Here is a 21932-nt window from a genome sequence, read left to right as displayed (position 1 = left end):
CATTCTGTCTTTTGCCCTCTTCTTTTTCCACCTTTTCTTTCTTGGTAATTACAACTCCTCCTTTACCATCACCTTCTTCCATGGCCTTTCTCCTGACTCCAGCTTTCTGATATATTTGGAAGTCCCTTAACACCTCAAATGTAGTATGACCACAACTAAACACTCTCTTTGACATCTAAGCCAGGTCTTGTTCTGTATTTTTCTATTTTATTTTTCTTTGTTTTTTGGGGGTTTTTTGGCCGTGCCACGCAGCATGTGGTATCTTAGTTCCCTGACCAGGGATCAAACCTGTGCCCCCTGCATTGGAAGCACAGAGTCCTAACCACTGGACCACCAGGGAATTCCTGGATTTTTCTATTTCTATTAATAAATAGTAGAACCAGATTCAAAATCTTAGTAATCTTTTGACTCTTTTCTCCTTTGTCTCCCACATCTTAAACAATTGCTAAGTCCAGTATGTAATACTCCCAGTATGATTTCCTTTTACAAATCCAAAAGCAGGCTTTTATTGACTGTTGCTGTCCAGAGTAACCTTCCCTTGAATTCTCCTATTAAGCTTGTTATTCCTTTCTTTCAAGGAAAACTTATTTACCCTTCATTCATCCCCACTCTACCTAATAAACTCCTGAACTGCCACTTAAGGCCCTTCGTGTTCTTAACTCAGCTGGGCTTTCAAACTTTTATCTTCTTTTGCCCTCTGTGTACTCCTTTATTTCCTTGTGCATCATCCAAACCAGATTTCTATATAAGCATCCATGTCTTTGCTTATACTTTCTTGCATCTAGAAAGTGTAAATATATATTTTAGAAGACTTACTAATGTTTAAGATACAGATAAATAGTATTTTAAAATATAGCTTTGGGGCTTTGCTGGTGGCGCAGTGGTTGAGAGTCCATCTGCCGATGCAGGGGAAACGGGTTCGTGCCCCGGTCCGGGAGGATCCCACGTGCCGTGGAGCAGCTGGGCCCGTGAGCCATGGCCGCTGAGCCTGTGCGTCCGGAAGCCTGTGCTCCACAACGGGAGAGGCCGCAACGGTGGGAGGCCCACGTATCGCAAAATAAATAAATAAATAAAATAAAATATAGCTTTCCTGACAATAAGAATCCAAACTGTTTGTAAGAAGCTGTAAGGATCTAATCTGCCTTCATTACTATTTCTGTAATTTAAAAGTAATTATTGTCTTGAATGAGACCTTTCAAATATTTTTTCTTATGTAGATTCCTAGAATTCTTTCAGTATTGAATATACGAATCTAATATGAAATAATGTCTTATTCTCTAACATAATGGCATATATCAAGCATATAGTACTCATATGATAAACTTTTCTCCTAATCACATGCTGTTTTCTACCTTGCATTTTATAATTGTATTTTTAAGGTTTACATTATATAGGCTTTTGTATTTTGTATAGGTTTATTTTATTCTCACTGAGAGTGACTCTGTGGAGATAGCATTTCTAATTTCCCTTCCTTTTTTTCTTTATCCAGGGTTTTTTTCTCACAGTTTCCCCAGAGTCAGTTTTAAAAGTGGCTCACCATGCTTCTGAAAACAACAGAATTTTCACTTTGAATCTGTCTGCACCATTTATTAGTCAGTTCTACAAGGAATCATTGATGAAAGTTATGCCTTATGTTGACATACTCTTTGGAAATGAGACAGTGAGTAATTTTTTTTTTTAAGTACCTGGTTGTTTTGGTTTCTCTTTGTGTATATGTTTAGAAATATATAAATGAAAACTGTACTTTAGAGTTAAGTAAAACTGCCTCAGTTTGGACCACTCTAACTCAGTATTTTTAGTATTTCCTTCAGAATATACTAATTTCTTATACAGTAAAAAATTAGTCTTTTAAAGGATTAGGTTATTCAGGTTTATAATTTACATGTAGTAAAATTCACCCTTCTTATACATTTCTGTGAGCTTTTGCAAATGCATACCTGTCATGTGACTGTGACCACAAAAACATTTTCATCACATTTATCAGTCAACCTTGCCCTCATCCTTAGCCCTTAACATCAGCCTCAAATGACCTTAATTAAAAAGAAAATGGGGAGGAACCTTAACAAAAATACAAAGCATTGGAGAGCACACAGTAAACTCTTTAATAAGAGCTCACATTTGTAAAACATATGTAAAAAAGATGGAAAGCATTTATAGAACCAGGGAACAATGGTAAAAGTTTGGCAGAGACATTGAAGAATAGAAAAGAATAGAGGCCCAAGAATAATTAGGTTTGCAGAAAATGCTGATGATATCAAAATGGTCTTCTTTGTTTAAAAAAACTCCAAAAGTGCAGTCAACAGAAAAAGTAATTGGACTTCATCAAAATTATAAACTTTTGTGCATCAAAGGACACTATCGGGAAAGTGAAAAGACAACACGTGGATGGTAGAAAATATTTGCAAATAATATATCGGTTCAGGGATTAGTATACAGAATATATATCTTAACAACTCAAATACATCTCAACAAGAAGAAAACAACCTAATCTAAAAATGGTCAAAGGACTTAAATAAATATTTCTTCAAAGAAGATATATCAGTACAAAGGGCCAATAAGCATGTGAAAAGATGCTCACCATCAGTAATCATTTAGAGGAATGCTTATGAAACCAAAGTAAGATATTACTTGACACCCAGTAGAATGGCTTTTTTCAAAATAAAAAAATGGAGAATAACAATTACTGGAGCGGATGTGGAGAAATGGGAACTCTTGTGCATAGCTGGTGGGAATGTAAAATGGTGCAGCTGCTGTGGCAAACAATTCGGTGGTTATTCAAAAAGTTAAAAGGAGGGCTTCCCTGGTGGCACAGTGGTTGAGAGTCTGCCTGCCAATGCAGGAGACACAGGTTTGTGCCCTCCATGGCCGCTGAGCCTGTGCTCCGCAACGGGAGAGGCCACAACAGTGAGAGGCCCGCGTACCACAAAAAAAAAAAAAAAGTTAAAAAGAGAATTATTACCATATGATCCAGCAATTCCACTTCTAGGTATAACCAAAAAACCTTCAAAGCAGGGATTCAAATGCTTTTACACCAATGTTTAGCAGCATTATTCACAATAGCCACAAGTTGGAAACAAACCAAATGTTCTTCAACAGATGACTAGATAAATACAATCTGGTATATACATACAATGGAGTATTATTCAGCCTTTAAAAGGAATGAATTCTGATACATGGTACAATATGAATGAATCTTGAAAACATTATGTTAAGTGAAATAAGGCAGATACAAGCAGACACCTATTGGGTTTTCCTATAAGGATGCCTCTGAAATGAAGTATCTGGAATAGAAAAACTCATAAAGAAGGACAGGAGAATAGTGGTTACTAGGCACTGGGGGGAAAGGAGAGTTGGGAATTATTTAATGAGTACAAAGCTTCTATTTGGGATGAAAAAAAGTTCTGGAAATGGATAGTGGTGATTGCACAACATTGTGAATATATTTAATGTCAGTGAATTTAATATTTAAAATTGTTAAAGTGGTAAAATATTACCACTTTATGTATATTTCACCACAATTTAAAAAATTGATTGATTCTACAAATCAGTAAAGTTAAAGTTTGACTAGAACTTAGTACTGTATAGATTATTAAAGAAACTATTTTTCCCTACCTAGAAGAGGAAGTAATAAAATTACAAGCTACTACTTGGCTACAGGTCATGTCAGGATAACTTTTCACTTTTTTTGTATGATTGCTATTGATATGAATTCAACAGATATGTAGTACCTATTATGGCAGACCAATAAACAGTAGATGTATAGTATATTTGAGATGATTTGTCATGATATGGATTATAGAATAATAAATATTGGATACAGGGCAATTAGATATATTTGATAGTTTACTGAACCAGTCTCAAGAAGTCCTCCGATAAATTAATAGATTTCTAGTGATATGCTTCAGTGTTTGCTCAAGTAAACTATCAGTGATTCAGATAAAGCTGTATTTGTAGATAAAGCAAATGCAAAGAATGTAGATAATGCAACACACTAATAGATACCAAGTAAGTTGAATGTCAAAATGAGACTTTCAACAATTTTAATAGAGTTGGAAATACCAGTTAAGTGATGAAATTTAATGAAGATAAATAAAAATGATACCATATTTGATTATTAAAAAGCAAATATATTATTATGAGCTTTATCTCTTTAATCTCATATTTCATTGTTCTCCTTGAACACTCTAGTAATAATAAACTATCTTCGGTTATCTAGGAAAACAAGGGACATTTCATTTCTAAATTTCAATGAAGTGTGAAATATATTTCTCAGGGAATACATACAGGATTGCTTTGTCCTTCTCCCCCTCTTTCTCCCTCAAAAAAAAAAAAACAAAAAAAAAAAGAAAAAAACAAATCTACTGTGCTTAATATAAATTCTCAAAATGTCAGCACTTAGCTAAAACCAAACATACTTGGCTCTTATTTTCTGCCTAGTGCCACTTTCCTTTTCATAGGATTGTGTACTACTAATGATGTTTTAAAGCTTTTCTGATAACCTCAGAAAGTATATTTTTTAAAAAAGAAGAAGAACTTGTCCACCAAGGCTATCTCTTCACAGATAATGAAGGACAGTGATCCTTGTGAGACAAGAAATAAATGAGACGAGCCCTATGATTAACCCAACTTACCACTTGAAGAGAATTTCTAGGCCATTGCACAGAGGAGAACCCACGTAGAGCTTGGCAGTCTCTTTGAATTGAAGAGATGGAGCTGGAAGTTCAGGACATCTATCAGCTAGCCAGCTGGAGTTTGCAATTCATAGTACCCGAAAGGAAAGAGCTGCATAGAGAGAGAACACAGGAGATTTGCAGAGTCCTACCCAAGTCTTTCAGCTGATTACTGATCAGCTGTGAGGAAACTAATGAAGGGTGGGAAAAGAACCACCTGAGAAGATACTAGGGAACAATCTTCAGAGTGCACAGAGAGCCTGTAACCATTCTTATTCTACTAGCTAGAGTAGAAAACCTCATAATTCATGAGCTTCAGAGTACTTGGAACACCATTGGGGCAAAATTAGTCTAGAGTGAGGCTCATTTTGTCCCTCCTAGCAATATTATCCCAATATGCATACAGTGCCCTGTATTGGGTTAAAGAAATTCCCTTCTTAGTAATCGGAGGGCTTTTTATCTGGAATGGATGTTGGATTTTGACCTTTCCCCCCCCCTGATTTTAGCAAATTCAATCTAATAATAGGATAATTCATCATGACCAGGACTGTAGGGTTGGTTTACCAATCAATATAATTCACCTTTGTAAAAATAAAAAACATCACCATCTTAAGAGACACAGAAAAAAACCTATGTCAGAATCCAACATCCAGGGCTTCCCTGGTGGCACAGTGGTTAAGAATCTGCCTGCCAATGCAGGGGACACGGGTTTGATCCCTGGTCTGGGAAGATCCCACATGCCGCAGAGCAACTAAGCCCGTGAGCCACAACTACTGGGCCTGCGCGTCTGGAGCCTGTGCTCCGCAACGGGAGAGGCTGTGACAGTAAGAGGCCCGCGCACCACTATGAAGAGTGGCACCCGCTCACAGTAACTGGAGAAAGCCCTCGCACAGAAACAAAGACCCAACACAGCCAAAGATAAATAAATAAAATAAATTTTTTTTAAAAATCCAACATCCATTCCTGATAAAAAGCCCTCAGAGTACTAAGAATAGAATGGAACTTCTTCAACCCAATACAGGACATCCACAAAAAATGTACAGCTAATATCATACTTAATGATTAAAAACTGAATACTTTCCTCTAAGATCAGGGACAAAGCAAGGATGTTCACTCTTTCCACTTTTATTCAGCATTGTACTGGAGTTTACAGTCAGTGCTAATAAGGTATGAGAATCATCGAGATTAGAAAGGAAGAAGGAAAGCTGTCTCTGTTACTAAACACCATGATCATCTTTGTAGAAAAATCCTTTGAAATCTACAAAGAACTATTACAAATAAAAATGAGTTTAGCAAGGTTGTGGTACAAGATAAACACACAAAAACCAGTTGCATTTCTATATAGTAGCAGCAAACATGCAGAAATTGAAATTTAAAATTACGACGTCCATTACTTTGAAAAGATATACTTTGGAATAAATCTAATAAAAGATATACAAAACCTGTATACTGAACACTACAAAACATTGTTGAGAAAAATTAAAGAACTAAGTAAATGGAGACAGAGGGCATGTGCATGCATGGATTTAACTCTATTGTGAAAATGTCAGGTCTCAAATTGGTCTTTGGATTCAACATAATTTAAAATTCCAACAGGTTTTTTGTTTGTTCATTTTCTAGAAGTCAACAAGCATATTCCAAAATTAATATGGAAAAACACTGGACTAAAATAGTCAAACCAACTTTGAAAAAAAAAAAATCAGAGGACCTATACTACATGGTGTCAGGACTTATAAACCTACATTAGTCAATACAGTGTGGCACTGGCCTAAAGATAGGCAAATAGATCCATGGAACAGAGGAGATAGTACAAATTCTTTAACAAAATTTCAGTAGCAATTCTGTAAATAATAGTCTTTTTAACAAATTATGCTATAGCAATTGAATATCCGTATCCAAAAAAGCAAAACTTCAGCCAATACAACATGCAACAACTATTCAGGTGTCCAACATTAAAAAGTATGACCTTATGAGATATTTGCACAAGCTGCTAGAACTGTCATACACTGCTGGTGAGAATGCAAAATGGTACAACTACTTTGAAAAATAGTTTTCCAGTTTCTTACAAAGTTATATATAACCCACCATATGACCTAGCTGTCCCCCCTCAAGAGAAATGAAAGTATATGTACATATAAATACATACACACATGTTTGTAGGGATTTTTATTTGTAATATCCAAAGTCTAGAAGCAACTCAGTGTCCATCAACTGGTGACGGGATAAGCAAACTGTGGTATATCCATACGCTAGAATACTAGTCTATAAAAGAAATGAAGTATTTATACATGCACCAACACAGATGAATGTCAGAATATTTATACTGAGTGAAAGATGAGCTGCCAGACAAAAAGTACATTCTGTGTAACTCCATTTAAATTAAATTCTAGAGAATTGAAACTGTAGTAACAGAAAGCAGATTCATGGTTGCCTGGGAAGGAGTTGTGCTGTGAGGCAGTGATCACAAATGAACTTAACAAAACTTTTGGACGTAATGAATGTGTTCCTTATCTTGATTGTGGCTGTAGTTTCAGGACATTATGCATGTGTCAAAACTTATCTAATTAGATACTTTAATTTGTGCAGATCATTATATGTGAATTATACCTTAAAAAGCTTTTTTGAAAGAATACATACTGTGTGATTCCATTTATAAATAAGTTTAAAAATGGGGAAAATTAGAGTTGTTCATATAAAGAGCTCTAAAAAACCAGTGTTAAATGAAGAAATGAGGGACTTCCCTGGTGATCCATAGAAACTACTGTTGACCTGTGAAAACCACAGGGGGTTGGGTTGCCACCTCTAAAGGCAATAAAAATTCTGCATATAATTTATAGTTGGCTCCCTGTACTCATGGTTCCACTGCACCTGAGGTTCCAACCAACGGCAGATCCTGTAGTTCTGTAGTATTTACTGTTGAAAAAAGTCTGCATATAAGTGGACACGTGCAATTCAAACTGGTGGTGTTGAAAGGTCAACTGTGCTCAGTTTTTGTTAGGTAGTGTTGAAGGTATTCTTAGCAGTATTGATATTATTCCTCTCTTAAGTTTCACTTAAATAACTTGCTTGAATAACATGCACTCTCCATTCCCTTGATAAAACGTAATAAGTAGTGCCAAGTGAATAAGAAAAAACTATTACGCTATTAGGCTGTTCTCTGATAGACCAACTTCTCTTCCTACACATTTGCTTTTAATGATTATATAATCTGATAAAATAGAATAGAGTGCAAATAGAATGAGAATTAGTTTAATGAATTAAGTTTGGGTACAAAACTCAGTACAGACAAATTGCTTTAAAAAGTTGTTCTTGAATTAGGTGTGGGCATGAAAAGGTTTAAAGATTGAAGGAAGAAGAAACTATAAATATCTGCACTCAGGTGTACTCCATAGAAGTCTTCAAGTTTTGACTCTCCTTTAAAGAAACTAAAAGTGAAATTCATAAACCATGAATTGTGGATCTGATTCTATAAGAAAGGCTCTAGAATATCAGTCAGCATACACACATTAAAAGCCTTGACCCTACTTTAAATATTAGCAAATGATATATCATTATATATTAATAAAATATTTATAGACTTTTTAAACTAAATTTTTAAAATTTAATCAATTTGCTAATTTATTAGCTAACCACTGTTCCTTCCATTTCCTCATATGTAAAGTGAAGGGTTTGTGTAGAAATACTAGAAGATCTTTTCAATATTTTCTTAGAGCCTAAAAATGTTTTTTACAAAAACTGTGGATTCATTTTTCTCAGATGTTCTAATAGTCAGTAACACTGACCAGTTTTACTATAAATCAGCAAGTCCTTGTTCTGAACTCTAGAAAAATATAATCCCAAACATTAATTTTAGATAGTTATTCTTTTCATTGTTAACAGGCTCAACTGTAATGCCTTACAAGCTAGATTTTTTTTTTCTCTTCTTTCACCCTTACTGTTTCTTTCTCTGTTTGGTTTGCCCAGGGAAAAGGGTATTCTTCTCTAAGGAATATCTGAAAATAATTGGTTGAGCTCATTCTGAGACAAAAGAGAAGTATTCACAGGAATACCAATACTCAATTAATATGATAAAAACAAAATATAAATTATTAACTGATGTGATTTACCTTTTTTCTTTCTTTTATCACAGTAAAAAATACATGACAAAATTTACTATTTTTAAGTGTATAATTCATTGGCTTTAAGTACACTGACAGTGTTGTGCAACCATCACCACTGTCTATTCACAGAAGTTTTTTATCTTTCCAAAACAGTAGCTTTGTACCCATTCAACAATAACTGCTAATTCCCCTTTTCCCCCAGTGCCTGATAACCACTATTTTACTGGCTTTCTCTACGAATTTGCCTATTCTAGGTACCTCAAAGAGTAGCATCACACAATAGTTGTCTATCTGGCTTATTTCACTGAAGATAATGTTTTCAAGGTTCATCCATGTTGTAGCATGTATCAGAGTTTCCCCTTTGTTTATCCATTCATCTACTGATGGATATTCAGTTTGTTTTTACCTTTGACTTTTGTTAATAATGCTGCTGCTGCTGGTATACAAGTATCTGTTCAAGTCCCTATTTTCAGGTCTTTTGGGTATATAGAACTGGAATTGCTGGATCATATGGTAATAATCCTCTTTTTAACTTTTTGAGGAACCACCAAATTGTTTTCCACAGCAGCTACACCATTTTACAGTTCCTACCAGCAATGCACAAGGGTTCCTATTTCTCTACATGCTTGCTAACACTTGCTATTTTCCATTTTTTTGGCAATAACCATCCTAAGGGGTGTAATATAACATCTCATTCTGATTTTGATTTGTGTGACTTACTTTTAACTGAGATTCAGAAATGCATAGTGATAAATTTTTATGTTGGCTCAATTAAAATTATTGGTAAACCTGTTAAATTGCATTTTATACTTTTAAACTACACATCTGAATTTATTGGTTGTCCTTGTTAGGGTAGTTTTGAAACTACCATAATATATAAATTATTTAAATGTTACATTGTATTTTAAATTTGTTTCTGACATCTTCAAAGTTTAAAGCATTTCCCTTCTGTGACAACCATTTGTTACCTAGACAACCGTTTGTTACCTAGACTCAGCTTTAAAAAGGACATTCTAGTGCAGGTAATTATATTCATTGATGCCTGCTAATGCAGTCTGCTTTGTAGTCATAATCTAGCAGTACATGACTAAAGAACTTGATTATTCTTGTTTTTCATTTTTATTAAATTAAGAACTTTTTTTGAATAGTGTCATCTTGCAAATGGTTCTTAAGAGTAATACTTTTCAAGTCTCCATAATGACTAGATAATTAACCTGCCAGGATTAAGTACACTCAACTTTGCTTCAGGATGCTTAACTCTCAAACAAGGTCAATTATCTCATGATAATAACTGCTTTGTCAAGAGTTACCACTTAATTCCACAGTGAAATGTCACATTACCGGTACAATGCGCTTTAAGATAGAGTTTAAACAGTAAAATACAGCTTGAAAATTGGGCAGAAGAATTCAGTTTAATTATTTCATACATATTAAGAATGCTACAGTTTAGATAAAACTCTCCCACATAGACCTAGTGTATGAATCTCACAGATGATTTCTGTTTATAAAGATTATGTGTTACTCTGTTTCATCCATCCTTCTGCTGGCATTATTCCCACATTGTACATTTTCTTGCAGGGAAATCCATTTTAAACCTATTGATCAGAGGATTCAGTATGTTAAAAACCTCTAGTGCAGACTAGGAAAATTGAAATTACTGTTTCTTTCCTAAGTGATGATTTAACTTAAAAAAAAGTATCTATCTTATCAATGAATGAATTACAAAGCAATATACAAAATTCTGCAGTTTTTTTGTTGTTGTTTCTGTTGTGGCTGAGTAGCTCTTAAATCATATTAGGATAGTGATGTATAGCCAAAAACAGGGATGCTACATGATGCATCAGGACATTCTGAAAGAAACTTATAATTGGCTTTAATTACTTGAATCCATGTTTTCTAAACCTGAGTAATGGCTGTGTCTCCTTATAAGTAAACCCTGATCTTTTTACTAAAGCAGATGGATTAGGTTAACTTTTTCTTCTTTTACATAGTTTGCTGGGAGAGGAGGGGAACATTTATCGATATTTATTGTTTACACTGATAAATTCTTAATCTTTCTAATAGCCATTGATTCTTTTTAAAATAACAATATAAAAATTAATAATTGGAAGACAGCAATAGTGCTTTAATTGTAAATAACCTTTGGTAAACTGTCTTATCTGAAGTAGTCTGTCAGTGTCTACGAAGATGTCATTTGCTGTTTCACTATGAAAATCTGTGTAAATCTTTAAATTATGTGCACCAAATATAATAAGTGCTATGAATGCATACATCTTCATCCAGATAGCCTCTCTTTGGTTAGGCGACTTACTGTTCTTTATAAAGGTATTATTTTTAATTATGGGAAAAACTTCCTTTCTCTCTCAAGTCTGTACATTTTATCCTCAGGGAATTCCTTTTTGAATTGTTACATCTTTTTGCTAAATCTAATTCCTTAGGATACATGATTTCCAAACATTTTCAGAGAGGCAGGCTGTCACCAGATCGATATTCTGACAGTAGAAGAGATGGTCTTTTCTTTCCTCATATCAAGGTGTTTCCAACATGAATGTGGGGAATAGGGCTATACCTAAAATGGTAATTCTACCCTTGTAATTATACAGAAGTGCCTAATTTCTTCCAAGGAAAGATGGAAGTCACCTTCCGGAGACTCTTGTTATAGATCTTTCCATTCCTCTCTCTTTACTATAAGCGAACAAAGTGAGAGGAGCCTATGATACAGATAAAAATCTAAGGTTGTTACAAGATCAATCCAGGAAAGTGGGAAATGATGTTTCAGAGAAGATACGTAACCCCTTCAAAAAAATTAAGACATATGGTGCTCATATAAAATTCTGATGTATTTTCTGCTAAGGGTAATGAAATTTCAATTAAGATAGAGCTGTGGCATTGTAAGATTGTATGCTTAGCTCCTGGATTCAACTTTCTCTTTTGGGTCTTTCTGATATATTTTACTTACCTGGAAAATTAAAAAAAATGAGATTCACTGTAGCACAAGGGAGTCTTCTGATGTCAGTGGCATGTTGTAAAGATGTGCTGTGGGAAGGATTTGGAAAGACCAAAGGCTATTTAACTATAAGCTTTGTGTGTTTCTTCCTTCCTTTCTACTTAACTCTCTCCTTTTCTCTTCCAGTCCACACCAACATACCCTTCCTTTCTTACGCCCTTCATCTCCCTCCCCTTACCAAGCTACATTGCCTCTCTAAAGATGAAAGGGTTTCACATCATTCCCAAACTCAGCATTGGTTTAAAAAAAAAAAAAAAAAAAAACCTGTAATTTGAAATGGTTTGAATTGCTATGGAGATAATCATATTTTATGCAGATGTCTTTCTGTGTTATTCAGTATTTCAATTACTGTTTTTATTTGAATATTTTAGATACTGTACTATAAATTTGTGACTATTTTAGTATTATTTGTCTAGTATGCCATGATATAAAGGTAATTAGTTAATATTTAAACTTTCTATTTAATGAATTTTAAAATTTCCTTATTACTAAAATTATAATGAAATTGACTTATGCTTGTTAATAAAAACTAAATTTATATGACAGAAGAAGGAGCCCCGGACTATATTTAGAAAATCCATTTTTTGACTCAGCTTGAATTTTTCTGTGCCTTTCTTCTTTGACATTAGGAGGATAATTGGCAAATTTTAAATAGGTTTTATAGATTAGTTAATAGTATTTTATCAACAGGAATTTCTTAGCTATGATGATTCTAAAATAGTTATGGGGCTTCCCTGGTGGCGCAGTGGTTGAGAATCCGCCTGACGATGCAGGGGACACGGGTTCGTGCCCCGGTCCGGGAAGATCCCACATGCCGCGGAGCGGCTGGGCCCATGAGCCATGGCCGCTGAGCCTGCGCGTCCGGAGCCTGTGCTCCGCAACGGGAGAGGGCACAACGGTGAGAGGGGCCCACATACCGCAAGAAAAAATAAATAAAATAAAATAGTTATGTAAATGTCCACATTTGGAATACTCCTAACCTCCTTTTTCTGATCCAGATCCAATCCAGGATCTCAGTTATCATTTACTTACTTAGTTTCTTTAATCTGGAGCAATTTCTTAGTATTTCTTTGTCTTTTATGACTGTTACACTTTTGAAAAGTACAGTCCAGTTATTTTGTATTGTATGGAAGGTCCTTCGATGTAGGATTAACTGGTATTTTTCCAAAATTCTTTTTGACAAGAATACCTCAAAATGCTGTTGTCTTTTTCATACATTATATCAAGATATCAGCTTGTCTCATTACTGATGATATTGACTTTGATCACTTGGTTAAGAAGATGTTGATCCAGTGTACGCACTTTAAAGTTACCATTTTTCCCTTTTAATTTAATTAATATCTTGGGAAATATTTACAAGAGATTATGTACATATTTTGTTTTCAATGTACTTTCACCCAGTACTTTTATCATTCATTGCTAATTCTTACCTCCAGCACTTACTGCGTGTTTACCAAATGGTGATTTTTCTATTCCCATCATTTCTTCTACATTTTAAAAAATATATTTTTTTAAATTATTTATTATTTTCTTTCTTTTTGGCTGCATTGGGTCTTAGTTGTGGCACACGGCCGCTTCGTTGCAGTGCACAGGCTTCTCTCTAGTTATGGTGCTTGGGCTTCAGAGTATGGGCTCTGTAGTTGTGGCACAGGGCTCAGTAGTTGTGGCGTGTGGGCTTAGTTGCCTCGCAGCATGTGGAATCTTAGTTCCCCAACCAGGGATCGAACCGGCATCCCCTGCATTGCAAGATGGATTCTTAACCACTGGACCACCAGGGAAGTCCCTCTTACAGTTATTAATTGGAATTCTGTGTAAGGAAGAAATGCTCCCTCTCCACTTATTAATTTATTTGTTTATATCAGTATAATTTATGGACATTTATTCTATGGGCTATAATCCTTTTAAAATCATTAATTGTTTCTCCATTTATCTCAGTTTTGGCCATTAGGAGCTCCCTCATCTTGGCTCCTCTGTTCTTTTGACATACCTTCATTAATTTCTTAGCACTTCTTTACTTTCTGGCACCACACGTTGTTCCAAGTTCATCTTGTATTTTTGCCTGTCTCAGCCCTGGAATCATCTGTTTCTTCGTAGACTTCTGGTTCCTTGAATGACTGGTTTATTAGAAATTGTACTTAGAAACCAAGAGCTGGGAACTAGGTGTGCTCAGTGCTACTGGGTATCTTCTGGGCCCTCTCAGCAAACAGACCTAAGAAATGTGTGTGTGTGTGTACACACACACTTCTGTATTTGTCTACCTCCCTAGCTATATTTGTATTAAAGATCATGATGCTGAAAGGAAAACTCAGATTGCAATCCAGCATCACAAGGTTAAATCTAAACTTCCTTCTTTCCTTGGCAGTAAGACCTGGCTTTCATTATCTGCAATTAAATGACTCATTTGCTCAAATCTAAAATACCTATAGTTTCAGAATTGCAAAACCACCCTTAGGAGAAGGTGAGTGTATTTTGTATGCGGGAGGGACATGAGTTAGGGGCTAGAAGACAGACTATGATAGACGTCCTATAAAATATTCCCCTTTGATCCCTTTCTGCTGGTACTTATGATCTCATGTAGTCCTCTCTTTTTGACTGTGGGGCTGGAGCTAGTAACTTATAACAAATAAAATATGGCAAAAGTGATGACATGTCATTTCCAAAACTAGATTACAAAAGTTTATTACTTCTGTCTCATTTTCCTTCTCTTGCTCACTTTCTCTTGGAGCCCCCATTCTTTTTTTTTTTTTTTTTAGATTTTTTGATGGTGGACCAATTTTAAAGTCTTTATTGAATTTGTTACAATATTGCTTCTGTTTTATGTTTTGATTTTTTGGCCCCGAGGCATGTGGGATCTTAGCTCCCTGACCAGGGATCAAACCTGCACCCCTTGCATTGGAAGGTGAAGTCTTAACCACTGGACCACCACGGAAGTCCCTGGAGCCTTCACTCTTGGGAAAGCAAGCTGCCATGCTTTGAGTTGCCCTAAAGAGAGACTCATATGTCAAGAACTCATGTCCCCAAATGAGTAGCCAGTGAGGACCTGAGAGTTACATGAATGAGCATAAATGAACTTGGAAGCAAATGTTCCCTTAAACATAAGATGACAGCAGCCCTGGCCTATACTTTGTTAGCAGCCTTGTGAAAGACCTTGATTAAGAGGCACCTAGCAAAACCATGCCTAGATTCCTGATCTATAGAAACTATGAGATAATAAGTATTTGTTGTTTTAACTCAGTAAGTTTTGGAGTAATTTGTCATGCAATAATAGATAAATAATACTTGCTGAGAAAAACATATTTATGAACTAGAATTCAGTATTTGTGTACAGTTTTTTTTTAAGAATGTGACACATTTACATGGTTCTAAACATAAGAACTATACAAAAAAATTTCCTCAGAAGTGTCCCAGGACCTCTTCTCTCTCTGCTTCTTTCTTCCTTTGTTTCTTCCCACCTACCCTGTAGATAATCTGACTCACATTCCTATATTTCTCTTAGCACAGATTACCAGCAGAATGTATATTTTTTCATATCTCCTTCTTTGTTACATGAAATATAGCACACTGGAGGTTCTGTTTGCACTTAGATTTTTGTTTTTGTTTTTTAGGTTTTTTGTTTGTTTGTTTGTTTGTTTTGCTTAAATATATCTTAGAAGTCATTCCATAAAAGCTCATAGAGATCTTTCTCATCTTTTTCATAGCTGTATTTACCCAACTATGGGAATGTACCATAGTTTATTCAGTCACCCTCTTGATATGGACATGTAGGTTATTTACAGTATTTTGCAGTTAAAAACAATCTTTCAATAAATAGCCTTGTACATGCATGTTTTTATGTTGTTAGAGGTATTTCTTCAGAGTAACTTCCTAGAGGTGGGATTGTTGGGTTACAGAATAAGTGCATGTGTAGTTTTGTTAGATACTGCCAAATTCCTCTCCAAGAAAGATACAACAGTATATGTGAATGTTTTCATTCTCAACAGCAGTATATGTGAATTTTTTTCTAATGGGGTTATTTTAATGTTTGGATAATTAACTATTCTTAAGGCACTGCCATCAAATAGAATTCATTAGAAGTGTCAAATTCTAGCCTTATTTCAAAAACCTGGTTGCTGCAAGAATTAAACTGAATTAAGACTATAACATGATTCAGCACCTATCAGCCAATTCATTTTAGCACAGGAAAAATAATCTAAAAAATTTAAAAAGTGACCATTTTTTTAAGATGTAAAGACTTCCATCTCATATTTGCTTGTTTGTCTAAAATCATTCAATGAATATGAATGAATCCTCATCATATAGTTTTTTCTGATCCTATATTTTTATCTTCATTTTCTTTTCTCCTACAAATCCCTCTTTCTCCTGCACTACCTAACTACTCATGTTTTCCAGAATGCACCATATTTATTTTTGCCTTCCATGTCTTTTCATATTCTAATCCTTCTGTCTTTATCCTTACCCCTCTCCAACTCTGTCTGGCTAACTTCTACTTATCCATTAAAACTCAGTTCATATATTACTTCCCTCACCTTCTCCTCTCCTTCTCCCCCCTCCACCCTCATTCACTTAGTCATTTTTTAAATTTGATTTTTTGATATTTTGTGTGTAATTATAAGACATTTTTTCTTAATACTTAACATTGTTTAGTAATTACTTGTTAATGTATTTTCTCTTACACTAATGAGTTCCTTCACAGCAGACTTCCATTCATTATTATAGTCCTACTGCCTCACAAATAATATGTATTTATTAAACATTCAATAAATGAATGAATGAGTTTTTTCCTTTGGTGGGAGAGTTTGAACCTTTGCAAATTACAGAGTAATTGTCTTTTAAAATATGATTGTCGGGGCTTCCCTGGTGGCGCAGTGGTTGAGAATCCGCCTGCTGATGCAGGGGACATGGGTTCGTGCCCTGGTCCGGGAAGATCCCGCATGCCGCGGAGCGGCTGGGCCCATGAGCCATGGCCGCTGAGCCTGCGCGTCTGGAGCCTGTGCTCTGCAACGGGAGAGGCCACAAGAGTGAGAGGCCCGCGTACCACAAAAAAAATAAATAAAATATGATTGTCCTGCTTAATCACCAATTTGATCGTAGAAAGATTTAGGATTTAAAATTTGATCTTAAATCTGAATCCACCAAACTAAACTTTATAACTATTTTAGACTGTATCTAACACATTTAAAATATTTTTAGGTAATATAATATTGTCCTTCAGTTTGACCACGATTTATTGAGAGCATATTCTATATCAGGCACTGTGTTCTACATCTGTATTCTAAAATCTTTTTAGAATGTTAACACTGCTGTTACACAGTCACTCACTTATCACCATCTTTTTCCTCTCAACTTTTTTCAAAATAAGAATCTGCAATGTGTTTTCACGTATGGAGTTCAGGTCCGGCTTAGAGGTCCCAGTTCATGTGAATCGTTTTAAGAGCCTCAATTTTGTGGTAACCCTGTACTAATTCACAAGCCCAAGGGACCCTGCTTTCCACCAAAAGTACTTTGTCAGCCCTCTTACTCTCTGGTTTCAATCCATACTGTAGAGAAGGGAGACTAGGAAACTGAAACGTCAGCTCCCTCTTTTCACATTTCGCTAACTAAAAAACAGAACATTTAAACCTATCATCTTTTCCTATAGTCAAGAGATGATTGGTTCCTCCTATTTTCAATTCCTTTTCCTTGGAAGGGTGTCCTAATGGTCTTTCTAAAATATGACTGCTCATAGGATTGATGTTAGATATTTTTAAGCCAAATAGGTATGCTGTTCCCATGACTGTTGTTATAATGTTAAATTACTATTCCTTTTGAACATTATATAATGAATACTACATTTTGAGAAGCGTTGTGTGTTTTCAGTAACTGACCTGAATAAAACTAAATATTAAGCATGGAGACATTAGTTAATAGAGTAGATATTAGTACTAATTTATTCATATTAATACTAATTATTCATATTAAGTTAGAATTCTTAATTTCACAAAGAGAGTTCTTTTGTTACAGCATCAAGCCAACTAGGGTTGACACTTAGTACAAAATTAATTTTCTACACCATGGGGAAACATACATTTTCCTCTCAGCATGGTATTAAATTAAAAATGACCTCTTTGAGCAGAAGCAAGAAGAACTACAATCCTGCAGCTTGTGGAACAAAAATTAATTTCACAGAAAGATAGACAAGATGAAAAGGCAGAGGGCTATGTACCAGATGAAGGAACAAGATAAAACCCCAGAAAAACAGCTAAATGAAGTGGAGATAGGCAACCTTCCAAAAAAAATTCAGAATAATGATAGTGAAGATGATGCAGGACCTTGGAAAAAGAATACAAGCAAAGATCAAGAAGATGCAAGAAATGTTTAACAAAGATCTAGAAGAATTAAAGAACAAACAAACAGAGATGAACAATACAATAGCTGAAATGAAAACTACACTAGAAGAAATCAGTAGCAGAATAACTGAGGCAGAAGAATGGATAAGTGACCTGGAAGACAGAATGGTGGAATTCACTGCTGCAGAACAGAACAAAGAATGAAAAGAAATGAAGACATCCTAAGAGACCTCTGGGACAACATTAAATGCAACAACATTTGCATTATAGTGGTCTGAGAAGGAAAAGAAAGAGAGAAAGGACCCGAGAAAATATTTGCAGAGATTATAGTCGAAAAATTCCCTAACATGGGAAAGGAAATAGCCACCCAAGTCCAGGAGGTGCAGAGAGTCCGAGGCAGGGTAAACCCCAGGAGAATCATGCTGAGACAGATAGTAATCAAATTGGCAAAAAGTAAAGACAAAGAAAAATTATTGAAAGCAGCAACAAAAAAAATGACAAATAACATACAAGGGAACTCCCATAGGTTAACAGCTGATTTCTCAACAGAAACTCTACAAGCCAGAAGGGAGTGGCATGACATATTTAAAGTGATGAAAGGGTGGAACCTAAAACCAATATTACTTTACCCAGCAAGAATCTCATTCAGATTCAATGGAGAAATAAAAAGCTTTACAGACAAGCAAAAGCTAAGAGATCAGCACCACCAAACCAGCTCTACAACAAATGCTAAAGGAACTTCTCTAAGTGGGAAACACAAGAGAAGAAAAGGACCTACAAAAACAAACCCAAAACAATTAAAAAAATGGTAATAGGAACATACATATCGATAATTACCTTAAGCATGAATGGATTAAATGCTCCAACCAAAAGACACAGGCTCACTGAATGGATACAAAAACAAGACCCATATATATGCTGTCTACAAGAGACCAACCTCAGACCTAGAGACACATAGAGACTGAAAGTGATGGGATGGAAAAAGATATTCCATGCAAATGGAAATCAAAAGAAAGCTGGAGTAGCAATACTCACATCAGATAAGATAGACTTTAAAATAAAGAATGTTACAAGAGACAAGGAAGGACACTACATAATGATCAAGGGAGCAATCCAAGAAGAAAATATAACAATTATAAATATATATGCACCCAACATAGGAGCACCTCAAACATAAGGCAACTGCTAACAGCTATAAAAGAGGAAATCGACAGTAACACAATAAGAGTGGGGGACTTTAACACCCCACTTACACCAAAGGACAGATCATCCAAACCGAAAATTAGTAAGGAAACAGAAGCTTTCAATGATGCAATAGACCAGATCGATTTAATTGATATTTATAGGACATTCCATCCAAAAACAGCAGATTACACTTTCTTTTCAATTGTGCATGGAACATTCACCAGGATAGATCACATCTTGGGTCAAAAATCAAGCCTCGGTAAATTTAATAAAATTGAAATCATATCAAGCAACTTTTCTGACCACAATGCTATGAAATTAGAAATCAATTACAGGGAAAGAAACGTAAAAAACACAACCACATGGAGGCTAAACAATACGTTACTAAATAATCAAGAGATCACGGAAGAAATCAAAGAGGAAATCAAAAAATACCTAGAGACAAATGACAATGAAAGCACGCCAGTCCAAAACCTATGGGATGCAGCAAAAGCAGTTCTAAGAGGGAAGTTTATAAGCTATACAAGCCTACCTCAAGAAACAAGAAAAAAGACCCCGAATAGCCAAAGCAATCTTGAGAACGAAAAATGGAGCTCGAGGAATCAGGCTCCCTGACTTCAGACTATACTACAAGGCCACAGTAATCAAGAGAGTATGGTACTGGCACAAAAACAGAAATATAGATCAATGGAACAGGATAGAAAGCCCAGAGATAAACCCACACACATATGGTCACCTTATCTTTGATAAAGGAGGGAAGGAAACACAGTGGAGAAAAGACAGCCTCTTCAATAAGTGGTGCTGGGAAAACTGGACAGCTACCTGTAGAAGTATGTAATTAGAACACTCCCTAACACCATACACAAAAATAAACTCAAAATGGGTTAAAGACCTAAATGTAAGGCCAGACACTATCAAACTCTTAGAGGAAAACATAGGCAGAACACTATGACATCAATCACAGCAAGATCCTTTTTGACCCATCTCCTAGAGAAATGGAAATAAAAACAAAAATAAACAAATGGGATCTAATGAAACTTAAAAGCTTTTGCACAGCAAAGGATACCATAAACAAGACCAAAAGACAACCCTCAGAATGGGAGAAAATATTTGAAAATGAAGCAACTGACAAAGGATTAATATCCAAAATTTATAAGCAACTCATGCAGCTCAATAACAAAAAAACAAACAACCCAATCCAAAAATGGGCAGAAGAACTAAATAGACATTTCTCCAAAGAAGATATACAGATAGCCGACAAACACATGAAAGAATGCTCAACATCATTAATCATTAGAGAAATGCAAATCAAAACTACAATGAGATATCATCTCACACCGGCCAGATTGGCCATCATCAAAAACTCTAGAAACAATAAATGCTGGAGAGGGTGTGGAGAAAAGGGAACCCTCTTGCACTGTTGGTGGGAATGTAAAATGATACAGCCACTATGGAGAACAGTATGGAGGTTCCTTAAAAAACTACAAATAGAACTACCATATGACCCAGCAATCCCACTACTGGGCATATACCCTGAGAAAACCATAATTCAAAAAGAGTCATGTACCAAAATGTTTATTGTAGCTCTATTTACGATAGCAGGACATGGAAGCAACCTAAGTGTCCATCAACAGATGAATGGATAAGGAAGATGTGGCACATATATACAATGGAATATTACTCAGCCATAAAAAGAAATGAAACTGAGTTATTTGTAATGAGGTGGATAGACCTGGTATCTGTCATACAGAGTGAAGTAAGTCAGAAGGATAAAAACAAATACCGTATGCTAACACATATATATGGAATCTAAAAAAAAAAAAAAAAAAAAATCATGAAGAGATTAGTGGTAGGATGGGAATAAAACACAGACCTACTGGAGCATGGACTTGAGGATATGGGGAGGGAGAAGGGTAAGCTGTGACGATGTGAGAGAGTGGCAGGGACATATACACACTACCAAATGTAAATTAGATAGCTAGTGGGAAGCTGCTGCATAGCACAGGGAGTTCACCTCTGTGCTTTGTGACCACCTAGAGGGGTGGAATAGGGAGGGTGGGAGGGAGGGTGACAAAAGAGGGAAGAGTTATGGGAACATATGTATATGTATAACTGATTCACTTTGTTGTAAAGGAGAAACTAACACACTATTGTAAAACAGTTATACTCAAATAAAGATGTTAAAAAATTTTATTTATTTTAGTGGGGTTTTTTTGGCGGTGTTGGGTCTTCATTTCTGTGCGAGGGCTTTCTCTAGTTGTGGCAAGCGGGGGCCACTCTTCATCGCAGTGTGCGTGCCTCTCACTGTCGCAGCCTCTCTTTTTGTGGAGCACAGGCTCCAGACGTGCAGGCTCAGTAGTTGTGGCTCACGGGCCCAGTTGCTCTGCGGCATGTGGGATCCTCCTAGACCAGGGCTCAAACCCGTGTCCCCTGCTTTGACAGGCAGATTCTCAACCACTGCACCACCAGGGGAACCCAAGAAAAGTCTTAAATAAACAATCTAACCTTACACCTAAAGGAACTAGAGAAAGAAGAACAAACAAAACCCAAAGTTAGCAGAAGGAGAGAAATCATAAAGATCAGAGCAGAAATAAATAGAAACAAAGAAAACAACAGCAAAGATCAATAAAACTAAAAGCTGGTT

General features: G+C 35.6%; 1 protein-coding gene across 6 annotated transcripts in view; it reads left to right on the top strand.

The window, feature by feature from the left end:
* ADK (adenosine kinase) overlaps positions 1-21932 on the top strand; it is a 499563-nt gene that overhangs the window by 341918 nt on the left and 135713 nt on the right. For all 6 annotated transcript variants that reach the window (XM_059053172.2, XM_067025331.1, XM_059053175.2 and 3 more), the window contains exon 7: positions 1490-1660. In XM_059053172.2, coding sequence (XP_058909155.1) covers positions 1490-1660 — 171 coding nt within the window. The remainder of the gene's footprint in view (positions 1-1489; positions 1661-21932) is intronic.

Source organism: Kogia breviceps, chromosome 2, assembly GCF_026419965.1.
Source record: "Kogia breviceps isolate mKogBre1 chromosome 2, mKogBre1 haplotype 1, whole genome shotgun sequence".
Lineage (NCBI taxonomy): Eukaryota > Metazoa > Chordata > Mammalia > Artiodactyla > Physeteridae > Kogia > Kogia breviceps.
The sequence above is the reverse complement of the archived record's forward strand: the minus strand, read 5'-3'. Positions and strand labels throughout refer to the sequence as shown.